This window comes from Hypanus sabinus, chromosome 29, assembly GCF_030144855.1.
Source record: "Hypanus sabinus isolate sHypSab1 chromosome 29, sHypSab1.hap1, whole genome shotgun sequence".
In the NCBI taxonomy this organism is placed as follows: domain Eukaryota; kingdom Metazoa; phylum Chordata; class Chondrichthyes; order Myliobatiformes; family Dasyatidae; genus Hypanus; species Hypanus sabinus.
In genome coordinates this window covers 142,168-166,898 of record NC_082734.1, presented here as the reverse complement: position 1 = coordinate 166,898, position 24,731 = coordinate 142,168, and the positions used below count along the sequence as shown (strand labels likewise).

The 24,731-nt window shown below is 44.9% G+C and overlaps 1 protein-coding gene across 11 annotated transcripts in view; it reads right to left on the bottom strand.

Moving 5' to 3' along the window:
- The window catches only part of LOC132382835 (zinc finger protein 850-like), a 109,927-nt gene extending 91,507 nt beyond the window's left edge, over positions 1 to 18,420 (bottom strand). For 9 of the 11 annotated variants that reach the window (XR_009508471.1, XR_009508472.1, XR_009508477.1 and 6 more), the window contains exons 1-2: positions 18,251 to 18,420; positions 17,104 to 17,271 (exon numbers count right to left, since the gene is read on the bottom strand). Coding sequence is in view for 2 of the 11 variants with exons in the window: in XM_059953285.1 (XP_059809268.1) it covers positions 3,515 to 5,545 (2,031 nt within the window). In the remaining 9 variants the exon portion in view is untranslated. The other 2 variants (XM_059953285.1, XM_059953286.1) reach the window with 2 other exon arrangements.
- Positions 18,421 to 24,731: the final 6,311 nt, after the last annotated feature.

The window sequence follows — 24,731 nt, the reverse complement described above, 5'->3', positions numbered from 1 at the left end:
CTTATCCGACAAAAAAGCATTCCTGCTCGTAACAAACCAAAGAAGCCATTTTGAGTAACATACACAGGACATCGTACACAAGGGCTATCCAGACACGTTTCCATTATTTTATCATCACCTGCATCCAGCACGTCTGCTGTAGACATAACCACGCAGCACGGGGCGAAACCAGAATGTCTTCAGACATGTGTATGCATGTGCCTGTAGTTTCAGCCACTGCTGACGTAGGAAAAGACATTGTCGGCTATCTGTACGATATACACCTCCTCCTAATTGTATAAACTTCTACAAGGATCCTTCACTTCATTTTCTATTTGAAACAATGAAACTTCTCCTTATAGTTTTTCCCCTTCCCCATAGTAACAATCTGGTGAATTTTAATCTACCATTGCTCATTTCCTACAGCATCCTTCCCATGGCGCGGCAATCAGAATTGCACCCGTTGCTCTCAGTCTGCTCTGACCAGTGCTCCGAACAGCTGTGAGACCGAGTCGCAATTCTTCCACTCAAAGCCTCGGTGAACAAAAAGCCCGTGTACTGTCCACTTGTCCCACTGAATTCAGAGAGGTATGACCTAGCTTTGCAAGGTTACAAAGTAAAGCGACCCTACAAAGGTCTATATATCCTCCTATAATTTTATTTCACAAAGTGCATTAAGTCACATTTTGTTTCACATACTATTTTGCAAACAATAAAGGATCCAGCAGCTAATCTACACTCGCCGCTTATTGCCGGCGTCCGGGAAGAGAGAGAGACACACGCACACTATCATTTGCATCCATTTACCGAGCTAATATTGTAACTAGTTTGCCAACTCATCTTGGCGTCCCTGTACCTGCCATGGGAGCCTTCTTAGAAACATTGCTGAAGCCCATCCAAACTCCCTCTACCTTCCTGCTTCGTTAAATCGCCGAGATTATTCCTTTAAAATCACAGTCATATTTCTGAGACATGACGTCCCCGTCACAAGACCATACTAACTCATTATTCGCTTGGATGAACTACCTTCGGGACTGTATATACATCAATTTTGTTAACCGGAATTTTCCCCCATGACATAAAGAGAACTGATCTCAATATTCAAGAAATGAAGTGATAAGGGGACCGATGTGGAATCGGTGAAGAAGGGATAAAAATACATTTAAGAACCACAAACTGTAAACGGAGTTTGGAGGATAAATTGAAGACAGATGTTTACATGACTAACTGCACAGCTTAATAGAGAAAGCTGAGTTTATAATTTATGCACTTGTATGGAAATCACTCCCGTCCAAATCAGTCCCGTGGTGCCAGAGTTCAGTGCTCTTTCAGTCATTCCCGCATGACCCTCCCTCCACCGCGGACGTCCATCCTTCAGCTACCTGAGGTGAAAATTCCGCAGTAACACCCGTCCGCTCAGTAGCCTGTCTCAGTGGAAAACTGGGCGAGGTACGCTTCCCGACAAAAACTCACCCACTACAATTCCCCAAGCCATATGATAAAGGACACGTAAATGAAAGCATTCCAGGAGAACGAACCGGGGCAAATAGAGCATAGTCTCCTGGGTAATAACTGGGGAATAGGGATCACACTGCGAAAATTCGCGGAAATCCGAATGAACTTATGAAATACAAGCAGAAGCTATTCCTTAATGAGACATTATCATGGCTAATATTTTCCCTCGAAATTTTTTTTTTCCTTTTTCCGCATCTAATCTCATGGATTTATATTTAAAAAATGAATATTATTAAGTATTTCAAAGACTGAGCCTCCGCAGAACCTCGGGAGACACCTATTGTCTATTGAAATGTTGCAAACGTACACTACATTTGCTGAAGGGTATTCTTCTCATCACAGTTCCAAATCATCCCGTTTCCTAACCCCTCACCTGGGGAAAATTCTCTCTGTCCTTTCTTTTGTATCCTGTCTTCACGTCAGTTAATTTCGTTCCATTGTATTCACTCTGTGGTTCTCCTCAGCTCTGCCTTCTACATCCATTCCCCACCGTCATACTCCTCATTTGAAGCTGTATTCTATTCTCACAGTTTTCATGCAGTATTTGTGTACAGTATTGTCAGCGAATTTTAGGAAAGATGTCAACAAAACAGACAGAGTACAGAGAAGATTTAAGAGAATGGCACCTGGGTTTCAGCACCTAACTTACAGAGAAAGGTTGAACATCGGTTGAGGGAGGTCTTGATAGAGGTATTTAAAATTATGAGGGGGATAGATGGAGTTGACGTGGATAGGCTTTTTCCATTGAGAGTAGGGGAGATTTAAACAAGAGGACATGGGTTGAGAGTTAGGAGGAAAATGTTTATGGGTAACACGAGGGGGAACTTCTTTACACAGAGAGTGGTAGCTGTGTGGAATAAGCTTCCAGTAGAAATGATAGAGGCAGGTTCAATATTTTCATTTTTAAAAAATGGATAGGTATATGGACAGGAAAGGAATGGAAGGTTATGGGCTGAGTGCTGGTTGGTGGGACTATCTGAGAGTAAGCATTCAGCACGGACTAGAAGGGCTGAGATGGTCTGTTTCCGTGCTGTAATTGTTTTATGGTTATATGGTTTAAGTTGCTTGGGAGTAGGTGCAGAGGAGATGTCAGGGCTATTTTTTTTTTTACCTAGAGAGTGGAGAATGTGTGGAATGGGCTGCCAGCAACAGTGGGAGAGGTGGATACAATAGTGTATTTTAAGAGATTCTTGGATCAGTACATGGATCTTAGAAAAATAGAGGGCTCTGTGTATCCCCACTTATTTCTAAGGTAGGGGCATGTTTGGCACAACTTTGTGGGCCAAGGGACCTGTATTGTGCTGTAGGTTTTCTATGTTTCTCTGTTAATCCTTTAGAAACAGGGAAATGAGCTATAGTGTGGAAAGAAGCCATGAATAAGATTAACTATCAATGTCATTCTTCCCAAGCCCAGAGCTTTGATGGGCAAAGAACATCACAGACAGAACTGCAGTCAACTTGACTTCTTCAGACTGCAGAAAATTCAAGGGGAACCTCTTCACCCACAGAGTGGTGACTGTTTGTAATCCATCACCACAGGGAGAGTGGGAGATGAACAACAGGGGAGGATTGAAAAGGACTGTTATGGAACTGAATCACTGGCAGAGTCCAGCCAGCCTGAGTTGACTCTCTACTGTACACTGTTATAACTTCACTACGTACTGGAGACTGGACTAAGTCTTCACTAAGGACTGGAGTTCAAAATAGAACTGATTTATCTGTCTTCGATCCAGAATATTGAACTCCAATCCCACAAAAGGTGAATATACAGCAGAAAAAAACTCCTCCCGTGCCCAGTGACCAGGGTGCAGAGCTGGTTGTGGTGAGAAGCAGCAATAATTGCAGAGTTCAGCACCAATAGTCACATTGCATCCAGCAATGGTGATAGACAAATATCCAGCATGCAGCTTATTGAAACTTTCACCCCAGTGTGAACCCAGTAGTGTGTCTCAAGGTTAGATAACTGAGTAAATCCCTTCCCACATTCACAGCAGGTGAACAGTCTCTCCCCAGTGTGAACTCAAGGATGCACATTTGATGGAGATGGCTGAGAGAAAATCTTCCCAATGTCTGAGCAGGCAAATGGCCTCTGCCCAGTGTGAACTCGCTGATGTACCTTCAGCTGAGATGACCAAGTGAATCCCTTCCCACAAACTGAGCAGATGAACGGCTTCTCCCCAGTGTGAACTCTCTGATGTACCTTCAGGTTAAATGAGCAAGTGAATCCCTTCCCACAGTCCGAGCAGGTGAATGGCTTCTCCCCAGTGTGAACTGATTTATGTACCAGCAGTTTGGATGACTGAGTGAATCCCTTCCCACAGTATGAGCAGGTGAACGGCTTCTCCTCAGTGTGAATTTGTTGGTGTATTTGTAGGTGGGATGACTGAGTGAATCTCTTCCCACAGTCTGAGCACAGGAAAGGCCTCTCTCCAGTATGAATTCGCTGGTGTGCTAGTAGGTCGGATGACTTAGTGAATCTCTTCTCACAGACTGAGCAGGAGAACGGCCTCTCCCCAGTGTGAACTCGCTTATGTACCCGTAGATCGGATAACTGAGTGAATCCCTTCCCACAGTCTGAGCAGATGAACGGCCTCTCCCCAGTGTGAAATCGCTGGTGTCTCCGTAGGTCGGATGACTGAGTGAATCCCTTCCCACAGTCTGAGCAGGTGAAAGGCTTCTCCTCAGTGTGAACTAGCTGGTGTCTCTGTAGGTGGGATGACTGAGTGAATCTCTTCCCACAGTCTGGGCACAGGAAAGGCCTCTCTCCAGTGTGAATTCGCCGGTGTGCCAGTAGGTCGGGTGACTCAGTGAATCCCTTCCCACAGTCTGAGCAGGTGAATGGCCTCTCTCCAGTGTGAATTCGCTGGTGTCTCTGTAGGTGGAATAACTGTGTGAATCCCTTTCCGCATTCCAAGCATGTGAACGGCCTCTCTCCAGTGTGAACTCGCTGATGTACCTTCAGTTGTGATGAGCAAGTGAATCCCTTCCCACAGTCTGAGCAGCTGAATGGCCTTTCTCCGGTGTGAACTCGCTGATGTACCTTCAGCTTAGATGACTGAGTGAATCCCTTTCCACAGACTGAACAGGTGAATGGCTTCTCCCCAGTGTGAACTCTCTGATGTACCAGTAGTTCTGAGGACCAAGTGAATCCCTTCCCACAGTCTGAGCATGTGAACGGCTTTTCCCCAGTGTGAACTCGCTGGTGTCTCTGTAGGTGGGATGACTTATTGAATCCCTTCCCGCAGTCTGAGCAGGTGAATGGCCTCTCCCCATTGTGAATACGCTTGTGTATCAGTAGGTCGGATGACTGAGTGAATCGCTTCCCGCATTCTGAGCAGGTGAATGGCTTCTCCCCAGTGTGAACTCGGTTATGTAACCGTAGATCAGATGATTGACTGAATCTCTTCCCACAGTCTGAGCAGGTAAACGGCTTCTCCCCAGTGTGAACTCGCTGGTGTCTCTGTAGGTGGGATGACTTAGTGAATCCCTTCCCGCAGTCTGAGCAGGTGAATGGCCTCTCCCTAATGTGAATATGCTTGTGTATCAGTAGGTCGGATGACCGAGTGAATCGCTTCCCGCATTCTGAGCAGGTGAATGGCTTCTCCCCAGTGTGAACTTGGTTATGTAACCGTAGATCAGATGATTGACTGAATCTCTTCCCGCAGTCTGAGCAGGTGAATGGCCTCTCTCCAGTGTGAACTCGCTGGTGTCTCTGTAGGTGGAATAGCCGTTTGAATCCCTTTCCACAGTCTGAGCAGGTGAATGACCTCTCTCCGGTGTGAACTCTCTGATGTACTTTCAGTTTAGATGAGAAAGTGAATCCCTTCCCGCAGTCTGAGCAGGTGAATGGCTTCTCCCCAGTGTGAACTCGCTGGTGACTCAGTAGGTGGGATGATTTGGTGAATCTCTTCTCACAGACAGGGCAGGTGAACAGCCTCTCCCTAGTGTGAACTTGCTGGTGTCTCTGTAGGTGGGATGACTTAGTGAATCTCTTCTCACAGACTGAGCAGGTGAACGGCCGCTCACCGGTGTGAACTTGCTGGTGTGCCATTAGGTCAGATGATCGAGTGATTCATTCCCCACAAATTCAGCATTCGACCAGCTTCTGCCCAGTGTGAACTGACTGGTGCGTCTACAGTTAGGAAGACTGACAGAATCCCTTCTCACTCCGAGAACAGGTGAATGGCCTTGCCGAGTGTGAACTTGCTGATGTACCTTCAGTTGAGATGATGGAGTGAATCCATTCCAACAGTCTGGGCAGGGGAATGGCCTCCCCCATGAGTAAAATGATGGGTGTGCTGGTCGATCAGATGATCAAGTGAATCCCTCCCCACAGTCTGAGTAGGAAGAATGATTGAGTGAATCCCTCCCCACAGTCTGAGTAGGAAGAATGATTGAGTGAATCCCTTGCTCCAATTCTTAAATATCTGGACAGACAGAAAAACTGGCGTGTTGTGTCCGTGATTCCTGAAGAGAAATCCCTTGTCGTTTTTAACCTGTAAAAAGATTTACAACATCCATCAATGGGTGAAGGACAATATTTCAGATCAGATCACATTAATCACCAAGGTGTGATCTGACATCACATTGTTACAGTGAGGGTCAACCTAACTTGCAGAGAGAAATCATCTTCCAACTGGGCACAGGGCTGGTATCTGGAATGGAAGAGTACCTTATATCACAAATTTCTGTCACCAGCCCTGGATCATTTCCTAGTAGCTTACTGCACGCTTCTACTTTGGGAATTCTACTGATTCGAAAAACTTGTACTTTTACAGCATGGAAGTCCCAGTCAAGGTAAGTAAAGTTAAAATCCTATATCAATCTTTGTTTCTCGGCATAGTCTGTGATCTCTCTGTAAATTTGTTCCTCTCAATCCCTCAGGCTGGTGGGTGCATCCAACTCCCAGTAATGGTAACAATGTCAGAATTCAATGCAGTGAGCTCATCTGACTTTCCTACGGTGCTTCTCGTATTTGATATACGCAGGTCAGCACATTCGCCGCACCAAGCTCAACCTTTTAATTGCTGACTTTGTCTGAAGTCTGAAAAACATCTGATTGGTGTCAAGAAAACAACCACTTCCTCAATGTCACAGAAACAAAGGAGCTGGTTGTGGAATAGAGACAGGCTAACCCCTATTGACATCAATGGATCTGGAGTTGAGAAGATAAACAGCTTTAAGTTCCTTGGCATACACATCATTAAGGACTCACGTAGTCTGTACTTACTGGCTGTGTGCTGAAAAGAGCAGAGTAGAACTCTTTCACCTCAGATGGTTGAAGAAGTTTGGGATGGGGCCCCAAATCCTAAGAACTTTCTACAGGAACACAACTGAGAGCATCCTGACTGGATGCATCACTGCCTGTCATGGGAACTGTATTTCCCTCAATCGCAGGACTCTGCAGAGAGTGGCTCGGACAGTCCAGCGCATCTGTAGATGTCCGCTATTCAGGACATTTACAAAGACAGGTGCGTATAAATGCCCAACGATATTGGGGACTCAATTCACCACAACGACAAACTTTTCCAGTTGCTATCATCCAGGAGACATCCACAGCATAAAAGCCAGGATCAACAGACTCTAGGACAGGTCCTTCCACCAGGCCAACAGACTGATTAATTCTTGCTGATACAATTGTATTTCTATGTTATATTGACTGTCCTATGTAAAAATTATTTATTATAAATTACTATGTTACACATTGCACATTTAGATGGAGAAGTAATGTAAAGATTTCCACTCCTCATGTATATGAATGATATAAGTCAATTCAATTCACCCTCTCCACTATCTGTTCTGGCATTCTGACTCCAATCTCTCCTGCAACTTTAGTTTAACCACACACCCTCCCTGGCACACTAGCACAAGCAAGTTTTACCACTAGGATATTAGAACTCTGCTGGTATTCATTCCTGAACTAACAAATCCCCTATCAGCCCTTTGACATTCCTCTGCTAGGTAATCCCCCCCCCCCCAACAGTGTCTAACATGGTCTAACTCTTGATGTCGTGGATGGCCGCAAGAGTACTCTGCGATGGCTATTTTACCTCATTCCCCTTCCTGACCCTCACCCAGTTTTCTCTGTCCTGTACCGTGGGTGTAAAGTCACCTCTCTTCATGACATATCCATCCTTCCCTCTGACTCCTGAATGATCCAGAGTTCATCCATTTCCAGCTTCAAATCCCTAACGTGTAGGTTTATATGGAGTCAGGTATGTGACGGTATCGGAGACACTGGAAGTCTGCCCGCATTCCCACCAATGTCCACTCTAATTTGTAATGACCAGTCAGTGCAAAAATCTCGTGCTGCGCAATTTTTACCCAGTGACAACAACATGTGTGAACTGAATTTTATTTAGAAAGGTATTCATTTCAACAGTGAGCAAATCACTGTCAATAAGAACTTTGATCTCCTCTGCATTTGATCAAGTTCATCTACACTCTCACACAACCTATGTAGCAGGCCTAGAGCTGGTAATGAAGGATTTTCTCACCAGCACGTTTGCACACAACCTATATGTGATTTTCTTGCTAAATGATGCTTTAAGAAGTCAAATTTCCAAATATAACTCCTCTTCTTCCCACTTGTAAATTCTCCAGCAACTTTTGCATCACCACAATACACACAGGTGTTAAGAGTGTACTATTACTGTTGCTATGCTGCTCATGGGAGAGAGAGACAAAACACAGGCACGACCATTTGCTACAGATAAGATGGGAGAGAGAGAGAGACTGTTGATTTATTGTATTTTGACTCTTCCTGGATTATTTACTTTCACTACAAGGACTTTACTTTGCTCGTTAACATTTCTCAGGAGACTGCAGGTGTGGCCTGATTTGATTGACACCATCATTCAGCATTGATGGATAGCTGAGACCCCATTAGTAGGGATAAAAGACAGGTCTGGAGAGACACCCTTCAGACACACCAGTGGACACTGACTGAGGGTTGTGAACCCACAACGGAGGTGGGGGTTTCGGAGACCAAATCAGGAGATCAGTCAATAAAACTCCCAGTGTGACGGCAGGGCTGGTGGGGACTTGTGTGTGTGTCCACTCATGCGAGAGTGACGAGTCCACCACAGAAGAACGGTCTAGCTGAAGGATGGAGGGGTCAACAGCCGAATGACCACAATGGTGCGATGGAATCAAAAGGCAACAGGAAGGTTTGTTGACTGCAGCTGCTCAATCTCTCACTCTCTCTCTCTCTCAAACGATTACCACACAACAACTATACCTATCTCAGCACGCATGAACTGAACTGAACTTTATACTTTTCTATGACAATTCATTTACCCCTAGACATCGATAGAGCTGGTTTATTATTGCTTATTATTATTCCCACACTTTTAGGTTTATTATTGCTAACCTGTGTTATATGTATATTTGCATTATTGGTATTGTTTTGCTTATTTTACTAATAAACACTTTTGAATATAGTACCACCAGACTCCAACGGATTCTTCTCTCTCTGCTGGTCTGACACCCAGTTATGGGGTACGTAACAAGTTGGAGCCTCGTCTTGGGATTTGATTAACAAATTGGGGGCCAGTGAATTAGGATAAAAGTCCCTTATCTGAACTGGTTGCGCAGACAACCAGACGGGAAACCAGCAGAGATGGAAATTGACAAATTTTTAAAAGAACCAACTACGGTGGCATTAGAGGATGCCAGAAAGTTGGAATTGGTGAGTGTTGCGAGACGATTGAATCTCTCGGCGGTGAAGCCGGCGATGACAGAGTTGGAAATACAGACAGCAATAGCTGAGTATTATGTATCCCAAGATGTGTTTCCGTTGGGCACATTGGACCTGTTCCCTGAGAGGAAACAAGTCAAGGGTGAGTTTCAGTTACAGATAGAAAGATTAAGGTTGGCTGCGGAGAAGGAGAAAAGGGAGCATGAGTTTCAGATAAAGGAATTGGAGGCTGCAAGGCAGAGAGAAGAAGCTGATAAGCAGAGGGAGGAAAGCGAGAAGGAGAGGCAGCATGAGCAGGAAATGGAGAAGTTAAAGGCATCACAGGGAAGAGACCGGGCAGCAGACCCAAATGAGGGGTTCAAGATTGGTCAGGAGATCCAGTTGGTACCTCCATTAGAGGAGATGGATGTCGATAAGTTCCTCCATTTTGAGAAGGCTCAGCAAGTGTATTCGGCATTGCCTATGGATGAGTCTAAGGATTAGGAGGAAGTAAAAAGGGCTGTACTGAGGAGTTACGAGTTGGTGCCAGAGGCATACAGGCAAAAGTTCCGGAACTTGAGAAAGCCGTGGAACCACACGTATTTAGAGTTTGTCCATGAGATGCAAATGTATTGTGAGCATTGGTGCGCCTCAAAAGGGGTCATTGGAGATGATGATAAATTGTTACAGTTAATGCTGATTGAGCAGTTCAAAGGTTGTATCCCTGAAAGTATGAAGACGTACTTGGATGAGAAGGAGACAGAGACTCTGTCTGCGACTGCCAAGTTAGCAGATGAGTATGCCTTAACCCACAAGACAAAGTTTTCCTCAAATAAGAGCTACCAGAGAGGCAGTAGGGACGGTAGAGAAAGCCCACCGGCTAAGGCAGAGAATACGCTGGGAACTAGTGGAAAAGGTAAGGAGGAGGTAAAACAGGCTGGCAGGAAGTTTCCTAGCTTTACGTGTTACAACTGTGGGAAAGCTGGTCATATAGCATCTAAGTGCTTTGCTCCGAAGAAGGAGAGAGGAAAAGGGAAAACAGCAATACCTACAGGTTGCATTGAGCCGGTCAATAGATCGATGAGGAAGGCGAAGTTAGATACAGCGCAAGAGGGGCGTGAGAAGTTTATCTCGGAAGGGACGGTGTCTGTGAAGGAGCGTGAAACCCCAGTTCCAGTTCAGATCTGGAGAGGTACTGGGGCTGGTCGGTCATTGATTCTAAAGAAGGTGTTAGATTTTGGTCCTGAGACCGAGACTGGGGAGGTTGTGTTAAGAGATATCGGAAAAGGGACTGAGGCTGTACCTTTGCACAGGATATTTCTGAAATGTGACCTGGTATCTGGACCAGTCGAAATAGGGGTGCGGTCAAAACTACCGATGGACGGCGTGGACGTCCTACTTGGTAATGATCTGGCAGGTGGTGACGTGTATTCAGCAGTGAAATTAACAAGCAAGCCTGTAAGTGCTGAGGACCTGCCCTTAGGTTCTGATTTATCCCGCATGCACAGTCACTCGCAGTATGTCTAGAAAGGCGGCTGAGAAAGGAGCCAGTTTAAATGAGTCCAGTGTTGATTTAGCAGAGACATTTTTACTGACCCTGTACCAAGAGGGGTTAGAGGATGGTAAAACAGAGGATAGTGGAGTTAAGGAAAGTAAGGGAGACGAAGCAGATTTAGTGTTGTCAAGGAACAAAATTTTGACCCTTGCCCATAAGATACCCCTAGGTGGACATTTTGGAGTGAGGAAGGAGGTTAAGGAGGCACAGAGTAAAGATAAGAAACAGATGGGGCAGTTAGAAGGTCCAGGGTTGGACACGGATGATCTGTCTGGCTTGACAGAGCTGTTTTCAGTTGAAGAAGTTAAGTGTGTTCCTGATGATGTGAGAGCAGTCCTAGATGAAAAGGATGCCGCTACCTTGAGGGAGTCTGCTGGGTTAGCAGACAAAGTTGTTTTAACCCGCAAGGTTGAGCTTACTCCAGATGGGATTTGCCCAGAGAGTACCTGGGAGGATCAGGGGAACTTAGAATTTGAAAAAGGGACTGGTATTGAAAGCCTAAAAGAGGCAGATGTCCCATTTGCTTGTGTTCAGGTTGTGAAGGATGTGGAGTCACAGGGTACTGAACCTTGTGTGCAAGCTCAGAAAAAGTCTGAGGCATCTGATTTAGTTGAAAAGGAATGCAGTTCTTTTGGGTCAGATGGACTTGGTTCAGTGGAGAAAGGGTTAACCTTGGCACTGGCAGAAAGTGAGAATTCTCAGTCTCTTGTGTTAGAAGGTGTGTTAAAAATTAGCGATGAGATGGAAGCTGGTGAGATTAATATTATTGAAGGAAAAAGGAAAAGTATTGTTCCTAAACTTTTGAAAAAAGTAAATTTAAAGTCAGGTTTGGTTCCAGAATTTTTGACAAAAGGGAAGGGACCGTTAACCAAACATTGGCTTGTTAACAAGGTGCCTGCGAATCAATTACAGATTGTTTTGAAATTTAAGGATAAACAACTCGATGTTGTTCAAGGATGTGATTTGGAGAGGCAGAACTTGAAGTGTTGTTTTGATCAAGAGGGATCACCTGCAGGTTAAATTGGAAACTAATAGAATTAAAGATCCTGAAAATAAAATTAATGACCTGCTTAAAATTAATGAATTGCGTTGAAGTTCAGAAAATGGGTTTAGTTTGGAAAGCATTGGTGATAAGGCAGCTCCTGTGAAAGGAGTCTATGAAGGCCTATTCCAAGCTGGTGAGCAAGCTAACCATGTGAGGGTTAAGTGGAAAAGGGACAAAGGTTGTCCAAATGACACTTTGAATATAGGATCTGGTTTTCCGGGAATTTGACTTTTTTTGACAAAGCATGTGAAAGATAAAAACACCATGGAAGATTGACTGTTTGAATGTTAAGTTTAAAAGTGAAAGAGAGATTATTATTCGCAGAAACTTCTGTAATGTATTATATTATAATCACACATGTATTGGATCGCATTTTATAATATACACCTAAGCTAAGATCACAATCCCTTGGTATTTTTGGTTAACATGAAAAATAAAAATAGGAGGTTATTAAGTTGGAGTCTGTTACAGGAATTCGATATTAAAATACAACATGTAAAGGGGAGTGACAATGTAATTGCTGATTGTTTATCGAGATGTTAATTTGAATGTGTATCTATATTATTTTTGTAGTTAAGACAACTTCTGTATTTTGTTAAACTCTAATTCAGTAATATGCTTTATTAGTTAACTTTCACCTTGGTGAAAATTCCTGGAAGGATGGGGGTGTTATGAGTAATGAACAGACCTAAAGCACAATGGGGTGCAGAGTTAACCACCCCCCCCCCCCCGAGAACCATGGACTATTACTGTTGCTATGCTGCTCATGGGAGAGAGAGACAAAACACAGGCACAAACATTTGCTACAGATAAGATAGGAAGAGACAAACAGTTGATTTATTGTATTTTGACTCTTCCTGGATTATTTACTTTCACTACAAGGACTTTACTTTGCTCGTTAACATTCCTCAGGAGACAGCAGGAGTGGCCTGATTTGATGGACACAGTCATTCAGAGTTGATGGATAGTTGAGACCCGTTAGTAGGGATAAAAGACAGGTCTAGGGAGACACCCTTCAGACACACCAGTGGACACTGACTGAGGGTTATGAACCCACAAGGAAGGTGGGGGTTTCGGAGACCGAATCAGGAGATCAGTCAATAAAACTCCCAGTGTGACAGCAGGGCCGGTGGGGACTTGTGTGTGTGTCCACTCATGCCAGAGTGACGAGTCCACCACAGAAGAACAGTCATAGCCGAATGACCACAATGGTGCAACAGAATCAAAAGGCAACAGGAAGGTTTGCTGACTGCAGCTGCTCAATCTCTCGCTCTCTCTCTCTCTCTCTCTCTCACTCTCTCTCCAATGATTACTACACAACAACTATACCTACCTCAGCACGCATGAACTGAACTGAAATTTATACTTTTATATGACAATTCATTTACCCCTGGACATCGACAGAGCTTGTTTATTATTGCTTATTATTATTCCCACACTTTTAGGTTTATTATTGCTAACCTGTGTGTAAAGGGGGTTTCTTTTTTTTCTTTGTTACTGTTGGGAAAGGGTTTCCTTTTGTTAACTAGCAGGAATGCTAATTTACTGATACCGAGAATGGTATTCCTTTGTAAACCAAATGGGGATTAATGTTCTTTCTTCTGAGTCTGTAAGCTTTTGTTGACGGGCTTTTGGGCAGATCGGCGCGAGGGGGTCGAGAGAGAGGACGCAATGCTCTAAGCTGGGCGAGGATCGGACCCCAAAGGGTCCTTATAGTAACCTTTATAAATTGTACTCATTTAATCGCATATGGTGTACTGTCTGGTTTTGGGCGAGGCGGGGACATCACACAGCATCTACACCAGCTGATTACCCAGTTTGGCGGGGCCGAAGGCTGCTCCCCCTAGACGGGAACGAGCTGAGCGAGCCTGAGGCGACCCAGGGGGTTACATGTGTTATCTGTATATTTGCATTATTGGTATTGTTTTGCTTATTTTACAAATAAACACTTTTGAAATTAGTATCACCAGACTCCAATGGATTCTTCTCTCTCTGCTGGTCTGACACCCAGTTACGGGGTACGTAACACACGTAACACAATTTCTGTAACGGGCATAAATATTTCCCCTGAACCTTCCACCTGAGAGTGGTGAACTCAGTGATGGCAATGCCAATATATATAAAGGGAAGGGCAGTAGTCTGTCTCATTGGAGTCTGGCACATTTGTGATGTGAAAGCTACTGGTTGGTCAGGGCAAAAGTTTTGATATCATTATGTACCCAGAGAGAATGGGTTCAAACATGTACTCACAGGTAGAAAGTTCAGAACATGAGGAGGCTGAACAAGCAACACACTTAAAATGCTGTCAGAATTCTGCAGGGCAGCGAGCATCTATGGAAAAGTCTATGGAATTCAACTAATGTTGAATTCCTCCAGAATTTTGTGTGATTTGCTTCGATTTTCAGCATCTGCAGATTTTCTCTTGTTTGTGATTGGTGGATGAACAAAGGTGATTTTCTCAACTGGTGATGTAAAAGATTTTGTTCCCTTTCTCCGAGTTCCCAATCCTTGCATTTAGATAGCTGGAGCTCAGCTCTGTCTGAGAAATCCATCGGCGCCCATTCCCTCATTAGCCAGAAGCACTCCGGGGCCCACCCTTTTTGACAGGTAACGGGTGACAGGTGTGTGACAGGTAACATTGTGGGATCTATATGAAAGAGACCGTTTTCACCTGTACTGGATGTGGACTAATATCCTACCATAATAACAGCCTCACGTTTCTTCCAACAGTCTGCGACTTCTCTGTAAATTTATTCCTCTGGATCCCTCTGACTGTTCGGTGTCTGTTCTATAGTCCCACTAACATGGTTATACCTTCCATATTTCTCCGTTCTACCCATAATGTCTACCTTGATGATTCCTCCAGTCTGGCTTCACTGAGCACTGTAGTGGCTGAATACTAACGCCACCTATTTTCCTTTAATCTCTGCCGTTTTGTCTCTTCTAAAGCAACAGAAACCCGATTGTGGTGAAGGTGGTGTTCAAGCGGAGATGCATACTCTATATAAAGTGTTGTGCAATGGACTCATTCCCCACCCTCTCACCACACACACACACACACACACACACACACACACACACACACACACACACACACACACACACACACACACACACACACACACACACACCCCCCCCCCCCCCAAGATGTGGTGACACTTCTTTAACACTGCTGAGGCCAGATACATATTGCGAGTCGTATTGTCGAGGATTTTGGCTCCATCTACAACGGGAAGACTCTCTCTGTGGCCAACCTTTTTAATTTTATTTCTTATTTCCAGTCAGACATGTTGGTCCACGGTCATTTGTACTACCAACATCAGGTTGAAGAAGCAACACCTCACATCCCGTGTGGGTGCCTCCAACCTGACGGCATTTGCATCGATTTTCCAGCCTCTAGTAATTTCCCATTTCTCTCCTTTCACTGTTTCCCCTCGGAGTGAAGATGGGTAATGCATGAGGTGTGTGGTAAATTTAGAGGGTGAGAGAGAGGGGAAGACAGTGTGGGATAAGGGAGCCAGAAGGGAGAGCATTTGGGAGAGTGAAGAGAAGAGGGTGGGACATAGGGAGAGAGTTGGAAATGGAGAATTGAGGAGGTTACAGAGAGGCAGAGGTAAGTCAGTGAGAGAGAAGAGTTAGAGGGAGGAGAGAGGGTGTGCGAGGCAGGGGGAGATGGAGAGGGTAAGACAGAGGGTGACTGAGATTGAGGGTGAGGTAGTGGGTGATGGGGGTAGGGACAGGGATTGTGGGATGGGAGAGAGTATGGAAGAGTAAGAGAAACAGGGGACTGAAGGGGAGAGAGTGTGAGAGAAAGGAAGAGAGAGGCATGAGAGAGTAAGGAGATGAAGAGAGACAGGAGAGAGGAGTATGATTTGTTGATAGAGGGGTGAAAGAGAAGGAGGGAGCGAGGAAAGGGGTGAAAGAGAGTACGACACTGGAGTGAGGGTGTAACTGAAAGGAATAGAGTAGAGGGAAGGGGAGGGAGTGAGATGGTGAGGAAGCAAGGGTGATTGACAGGGGCAATGATAAGGAAGGGGTGAGGGAGAGGCGAGACGGTGAGGGAGAGAGGGAGCAAGAAGGGAGGGCTGGAGTAGAGGGCCTATGATGAAGAGGGACTGTGAGGAAGATGAAGTAACTGGATTGAGGGAGAAAGGCAGGGAGGTGGTGTGTCTGATTAGAATTGTAAGACTAACTATTTATTCAGTCCACAGTTACATTGTTGTTAATCATGTATGTTCACAAGTCACCGAACAAATCCTCCGTGGGATTACAGTTCCGCGCTGGGAGTTTTACGGCAGACAGAGACCTACTGCAAATCGCCGTACAATGTCAACCCCAGCTGATGCTGGTATTTCTCCTGTTCAGGTGACGGTGAGGAAGGGTTTGATCTCAGGTTTGTGTAAATCGGGGACCGGTTGCAGTGGGAAAGGGTCGGGACTCAGCCGGACAGCTGGAGGCTCCGGGATCTCCAGTCTCGCATCCCTGGTTTTAGTTTTGGGCCTGAGTTGGGATTGCGAGATCAGATTGTTCTGGTTCCCCAAGCTGGGAGGGTGGATGTGAGTAAAGGGGACCTGTCTATGTGTTGGTGTGGGGTAAATGGTAAGAAATGTGTGGGGCCATTGGTGGGATGGAAGGTGTTTAGGGTACTGTGGGTTATCATACATGACATGACCTGCGTAAATTACCCGGGCAGGGGGTAAATTAAGTTTATCAACGAAGGAGAGTCTGGTCCACTGGACCAGACAGATCAGCTTGCGTGTCCTTTCAGGAGGCCACAATTCTCTCTTCATCTTAATTACTGTCTAATCTTCCTGTTAACATTGAGTTTGTTACAGAGCCCCAGAGTCTGCAAGCAGATGATTGGTAGGAAGCAGAGGGTTATGGTGAGAGCCTGTTCCTTGAACTTGAGTCTTGTGCTTAGTGACATTCCCTGGGGCTACGCCCATTGCTACTTGTCATCTATGTCAATAATATGGTTGAGAAAGTATAGGATACGAGGAGGGAGTTTGCAGCAAGTTCAAACAATTACTTTTTTTGAAAGGTAATCAGTATAAACACCGCCCTCTCTTTCCCTCTCCCCACTCAGAAATGACCAAAAGCTACTTCAGTAGATGCAAGATCTGGAACTAAGTAAACACTGTGAGGGAAAGGGAGCAGTTTTAAAGGGCTGGGCTGCTGGAAACACATTTCCAGATACGGAGTGATTGCAACTGGCACTGACAGAGGCATAACTGGTTCTTCTGGGCACATTCAGTCTCACTCCCAACTATTTCCTACCTTCCTTTTACAGGTATGTAATGTCTAAAGGACCAGCATTTAACTGAGACTCACCAAACTTTCTCCTGACGGAATCACTGGAATCTCTGAGTCAGATGGGTTCTCAGCAGTTGATGCTCTCAGTCCTCGGGCTGGTTCACTTGTTGCTGTTCCCTCATCTTCAGTCGTGGTTTGCTTCCAGTTGGGGCTTTTCTTCCAATAAATCTCTCACCATAGGTCTAACTTTAACATGAAAGATAATGAAGCACATTAAGTTTGGTTCTCCTTTTATTGTTAAACATTTCTGCTTATGCTACTAAGAACAAAGCTCACTGAAATTTAAATGTTGAAGGCAAATATATCGATCTCAGTGAACAATCTCACACGTCCCTCACACGTCTCAAAACGATATGGGATAAGAAGGAGCCATCATTCAGTCATGGTAAAACATAAGTCACAGGAATAGAATTAGGTGATTCGATCCATCTCGTCTGCCCCACCATTCATCCATGGCTGATTTTTATTCCAACATCATATTCTTGTCTTCCTCTTGTAACCCCAAAACTACTTAACAATCATGAATTTATTAATCTGTCATAAATATACCCAAATGGCAGCCTCAACCAACCACTGCTGCAACAAATTCCACTGATCAGACATCTTTTGGCCAAAGTTTTTCTCATCTCAGTTTTAAAGGGAAGCATTTTTATTCTGAGACTGTGCTGTCAGATCACAGACTCTCCGTCTAATGGAAACATCCTCTCCATGTCCACTGGATCCAGGCTTTTCAGCATTCGGTAGGTTTACTTAACCATACATCCCTCCACAACTCACACCGTCCCTCTGAACTCCATCGAGCACAGGTCCAGAACCATCAAATGCTCCTCATACATAACGCCGATCATTCCCGAGATTATTCTTGTAAACCTTGTCCTCAAAACACCACGTGATTTTTCGTCACAAAGCGGAGGGCGGGGCAGATCTTCGAGAAACAGCCTCACGTGACCTGTTGGCGGGACTCCCATTTCAATTCTTTGGAAATAGACAGCCTGAGCTCCTGGTTTGGATCGTTCAATGCAGATTCAGTGAAGTCGACACATTTCTAACGAGCCCAGATGAGTAACTGAGTAATTAATTGAGTACTAAATGAGTAATTGGCCCGCAGTTTGGGGTTCACGGCCAACATCGGATCTCCTCGCTCGGGATCGCTCTCAATACTCACCGATGGGAAAGGGATATCTTCGGCCCGCAGTGATCTCGACCCCTTCTCCCCGATCCAGGGGAGAAAATACTTTACCGACCCTGCAGTCAATCCACTTCACCGCTGATCGAAAAGGAAAACACTGCCCACACGGAGACAGTGAGCATGCGGGTATAGATTGTTACATCATCCGGAGGGCGGGGCCTCGGGAATAGATGCGCAGATGCTGCCCATCTGTGGTTAAATGGGAGGGGCAAATGGGATCACGTGACTAGTGGGTTCTCCCACACCAGGCAGTGACTCCAGCTACCCATTACTCAGTTTCTCACCTTTAATGTATTAGACATTTTAACCCCCAGGAGAAATATATCGTCTGTCCACTCTATTTATTCCTCTCGTAATCTTGAAACCTCAATCCAGTCTCACCCCAGCCTGCGCAGCTCTGGAGAAAACAACACAAGTTTGTCCAACCTCTCGTTATAGCTCATGCCCTCTAATCCAGGCAATATCCTGGTAAACCTCTTCCGCACCCTCTCCAAAGCCCCGACATCCTTCCGAGAATGGGGGCGACCAGAATTGTATGAAACACTCCAGATGTGGTCTAATTAGTTTTTAAAGCTGTGTTACGCACTGTAACGTTTTAGAAACGAACCAGCAGCAATAGAGTTCACATTGGAGTCTGGTTTTGATGATAAAACCACTTATTTATTAGGATCTACTTATAATAACAACGAAATAAAGGAAAGGTTATGTGTTATTTGTAAATATGACTCCCAAACTATCGAGCCTGAGGGAACAAAGCTGAAAGTCTTGAGATGGTAAATTAGGAAAACACAGTAATCCCTGGAATAAATGATGGGAGAGAGATATTTGTAATTCAGGGTGAAACGTAGAGAAAAGGCCGTGACATCAAAATAACCGTCTTCGAAGTTCTTATCCGTTGAATCCGTCCACATACGAGTCATCAGCGAAAGTGAACTGTCACAGGATACTGTCTACCAGGGGTTACCGTACTACATACCCAAGCAAGGGTTAACACAAGATATTCCACAATCCGCTCCTATGGATTATACGAAGTGACAGCCACTCACATTCGTTGCGGTTCCGTATATCGATGATCAACTACTCTTGTGGGTATTGGAGAGTTCCAAGCCTCAGCTGCGAGTAACTGAAGCTATCAGCTTTTCCAGTCTCAGTCTCTCTCTCTCTCTCTCTCTCTCTCTCTCTCTCTCTCTCTCTCTCTCTCTCTCTCTCTCTCTCTCTCTCTCTCTCTCTCTCTCTCTCTCTCTCTCTCTCTCTCTCTCTCTCTCTCTCTCTCTCTCTCCTCTCTCTCTCTCTCTCTCTCTCTCTCTCTCTCTCTCTCTCTCTCTCTCTCTCTCTCTCCAGTTAGCGCTGACAGACTGTGACTGACGTCATAGTCCCGCCTCCTCACGCCGGCGCTCTTAAAGAAATAGTCACAGTACGACCGCAGGCTCGTCACAGCTGCAACACAACTTCCCGACTTTTGAACTCAGTGCTTCAACTAAAAAAGACAACCATGCCATTTGCCTTCTTAACCACCCGATCAATCTGTGCAGTCTTTTTCAGGGAGTGATGAACTTGGAGTCTGAGATCCCTCTGATCATCAACACTGTTCAGGGTTTTGCATTTAACAGTGTACTGTCTCATACGTTCGACCTACCGAGCTGCCAAGACGATCATCACTAATGAAATCTCATTGAGATTTCTCAGGTCCTGTTGAATTTATTGCCAAGTGCACAAGTACGGGAAGGTACAGGTACAGAGAAATACTGACTTCTGGCAGGATCACAGGCAAGTACATTCAAATAACACACGGAACACAGATCATACATTCTCTGTCAGTAACAATCTATTATCTATAAATATGTCATTAACCGTATTTTAAATACAGTACATTCTGTTATGATCAATATTAAAATGTGCAATAACGGACTTGGAAATGTTGAATTTGGTCCCTGTTTCCATTCCTCCTGTAATCCACAACCAGCTCCTTTGTTTTTGTCACAATGAGGGAGAGATTGTTTTTTTGATACCACTGTGTCGGGGTGATGACTTCTTCTCTGTAGGCTGTCTCGTTATTATTTGACATTAGTCTATTCAGTGTAGTGTCATCAGCAAATTTAGTTAGCAGATTGGAGCTGTGGGTGGCGACACAAATCATGGGTATACAGAGAGTAAAGGAGGGGACAAGGAGACACCCCTGTGGGGTATGTGTGCTGAGGGTCAGAGAGACAGAGGTGAGGGAGCCCACTCTTGCGATCTGAAAGGAATTCCAGGATGAAGCTACACAAAGCAGGGTGAAGGCCGTGGTCTCTGAGCTTCTTGTCGATACTTCTCGCCTTCGTATGGCTACTGCTCTGCCCATGACTGCAAGGAACTGTACAGAACATCAGAGAAACAAGCCTCCCCTCCATGGACTCTTCCTACACTTCCCCGGCTCAGAAAAGCAGGCCATGTACTCAAAGATCCTCACAACCTGGACATTCTTGCTGCAAACCCGCTCCCCCATCGGGGAAGAAATACAAAAGCCTTAAAGCGCGTACCAACCGGCTCAAGGACGGCTTCCTGTCTGCGGTTATAAGCCAAATGAATGATAAAATGTACTCGACCTCACAATGTACCCCAACGTGACCCTGTACCATATGTCTATCTGCACAGCACTTTCTCTGCAGCCATAATGCTTTGTTACAGTTATTGTCTTGTCGTATATCAACTCAATATACTGTTGTAATGTATTGATCTGTGTGGCTGGTGCGGCAGGCAAAATTTTCAGTGTAGCTCAGTACGTGATGAGAATAAACAAATTCCCCATTTTAATTGTGTGGAAATATTAGACAGACCGAGCTTCTGCTTTGGAAGCTCAGAAAGAAACTTAACTGAACTGTTGTCATTCCTGAGGAATACGAATAAATTGAAAAGGCTTCAATCTCGCATTACGATCTGCAGTAACTGGGATCAGGTGACCGGTGGTGGGTCTCCCATATCAATATCAGAATCAGGTTTAATAGCACTGGCATATGTCATGAAATCTGTTGTCTCTGCAGCAACAGGAGAACCTAATTCATAACAATAGATTTTAACAACTATGGATTACAATAATATACATATTAACTAGTTAATTTATATAAATAGTGCAAAAATAAAAATAAAAACTGAACTAAACTCTTTTAATTGTGTGGAAATTCTGGAGCAAAGCTTAACTGAACTGTCCACATTGATGAGGAGCTCAGAAAAATAGTAAAGGCTATATTCTCATATGAATGGGTCAGACATGCAGAAATATTGGCTGCACTTTGGCAGGGAGAAACAGTAGAATAGACCATAAGACCATAAAATATTGGAGCAGAAGTTGGCCATTCCACCCACCGAGTCTGCTCCGTCATTCAATAATGGCCTGTTCCAATTCTTCCGCTCATCTCCACTCCCCTGACTTGATCCCATACCCTTTGATGCCCTGGCTCATCAAAAACAAATCTATCTATGCCTTAAATACACCCAATGACTTGGCTTCACAGCCACTCATGGCAACAAATTCCACAGATTTACCACCCACTGACTTAAGTAATTTATCCGCATCTCTATTCCAAATGGACGTCCTTCAATTCTGAAGACATGCCCTCTTATCCTCGTATCCCCTACCACTGGAAATTGACTTTGCCAATCTAATCTGTAAAGGCCTTTGAACATTCAGAACGTTTCTATGAGATCCCCATTATTCTCCTGAACTCCAGGGAACACAGCCCAAGAGCTGTCAGGCCTTCCTCATACAGTAAACCTTTCATTGCTGGAATAATTCTAGTGAATTTTCTCTAAACCCTCTCCAATGCCAGTATATAATTTCTGAAATAAGGATCCCAAAACTGCACACAATAGTCTGTGTGATCTCACGAGTGCCTTACAGAGCCTCACCATCGCATCCCTGCTCTTAAATCAACCCATAGAGACGCTGCACCTTCCAATCATATGTCATCTCCTTCAAATGATTTAATGTTGTACACAGGGCCACACCACTTCCTGTGCCTACTCACCTCTCTTTCAGATACACCGTACATCGTTGGACTTTCAGCTCCCAATGGCAACCATTCTTTAGCCAAGTCTCACAGATAGCTACAGCATCATGTTTGCCAATATGTAGCTGGATTTCAAGATTGCCCATTTTATTCCTTGTGCTGCGTGCATTCAAATACAATACTCTCAGTCCAGTATTTGCTGCTTTCTGTTTTATTTGCACCATGACTCTATTGCCCCGTAACTCATGCCACGGTTTTGATTAAACTTTATCTCCTGCCTGTTCTTTCTCTAATCTCTGTTGCACGCTGTCTTTGATTTATTTCTGTTTTCTCCTTCCTCAGCCCAATCACTCAGGTTCCCAACCCTCTGCCAAATTCGTTTCAACCCTCACTAAAAGCTTTATTAAATATGGCTGCTAGGATATTGCGACCCTTTGTATTCAGGTGTAACCCGTTCTTTTTGTACTGGTCGTACCTGCCCCGGGAGTTATCCAGGAATCTGAAGCCCTGCCTCCTACACAAGTCTCTCAGCCACACATTAATACGCCTGATCATGCTATTCTTTCATCGCTAACACGTGGCACAGGCAGCAATCCTGAGATTACTACCCCAGGGGTCCGCAGGGGTCTGGTTAGCAACGTTTCTGTTTACGTTCTATGTCAATGCATGGGATGGAAGTGTTGATGGCCCTGTGGCCAAATTTACGAATGAAGTCGGATATTGAAAGGACTGGATAGAGAGGTCGTGGAGGGCTATAGTATCTGGTTACCACAAAGCCATAAATACAGCAAATATACAAACGATAGGCTTGCTCCGCGGCTTGAGATTCTAAATTGGAGAATGGTGCTTTATTCACAAATTCCTCACAGCCCACAGTGACTGTACACTGATCCCAGCAATGGAACCCGCCACTGCAGACCCACAGTGCACTATGTACTGATTGCAAAGCTTCGAAATTGCATGTGAATAGCCTCCCCTCCCCCAACTCCACTCTTTCTGCGTCACCAGCAAACTGTGACATTTCACTTCTCGCTGCCTCCGCCAGGACATTAAACTGTGAACAACTGTGGTCAGGGACTGATCTCTGGGATACTCCAAACGCTACCTCCTTCCAGTCTGAAAACGACCCACTCATCCAGCAGTTTGTCGATCTCCAACGAAAAAGCCTAATCACCTACTCCTGAGGGTCAATACCATTGCTGACTCTGAGTTTACCACCGACAGATGCCAGGAGGGACATAATAATCAGAAAGTCCCTAGTCACAGCCCTGTAAATAAAATGTGATCTCAGTGGGTGTGTGGCGCATGCTCAGAATGCGAAGGAGACAGACAAACTGAGCCAAGTCGCAGACTGATGAAGGGGAGGAATGATCCATTTTGATACAGATAGGGAAGCAGAGAGTTTGATATTGTGCCTGATGCCGGAACTGCAGCCAGTTAGAAGATGAAGTCTAGCTCCTACAAATTGTTTTGAGCTGTGACAGTGCTTTTTTTTCTGAAGGCACCATGGAGACTAAAATTATCTGAGTTGATTATCTGACGTGCTTTGTAAACTTCTAGCAGTGTAGAAAAGTCAAAAGATCTCTGTGTGGGAATCACAAATACAACAGCACGTTAGTTCCGCTGTATCTGTCAGTTCACCAGCGTTTGAATGCGGTCGATCCTTGAAAGTGGAGGCGGAGATGCTGGAGAAGACAACGCCCCACTCGCTACCAGGAGAGCCCGATCACGTGTCCATGTACGGGATCTGATTGGATACAATGCCTTGACGTTGACAGCAGTCCTTCACTGGCTCTCATTTTGGAAGGGATTCAGTCGGCTGTTGCAGATACACCAAGAGCTTCGCATTGGGAAGCGGCCGTTCACCTGCTCTGTGTGCGCGAAGAGACTCATTCAGTTAACCCACCTTGTGTTGCTCCGGTGAGTTCACAATAAATAGAGGCCACATTTCTGTCCGGAGTGAGCAAAGAGTTTCACTCAATCATCCCAGCTGCTGCAACACCAGCAACTTCACATCAGGGAGGAAATTCAAATCAGCTCTGTGTCAAATGTTTAACCATCACGGTGACTGAAGGCAGCTGCAGGTTCATGAGTGACTGTTACTGTCAGATTCTGCAGTTCTTGCGGCTGCTCATCGCACCCAGGACGGAACCCGGGCTCTGAGCATTGGGGGAGTCTGTTCTGCTGATGTTAGCCTTAAATTAGACTGATATTGTGGATCTGTGAATGATAAATCGGTTCTGTATCAAATCATGTGTCTCAGGTACTTTATGTCTCTACCACACACACAATGTACGCTAGAGAGGCCACTCGGCCCATCTGGTCCCTGCCCATGTTTCTGTTCCTTATCAGTATATCCAAATCTATCCCTGCTGTTCACCTCTCTCTCTCTCTCCCTGTGATAACAGGTTACAACTAGTCACCACTCCATCAGAGAAGAGATTTTCCTTGAATTTCAGAGAATCGCATAA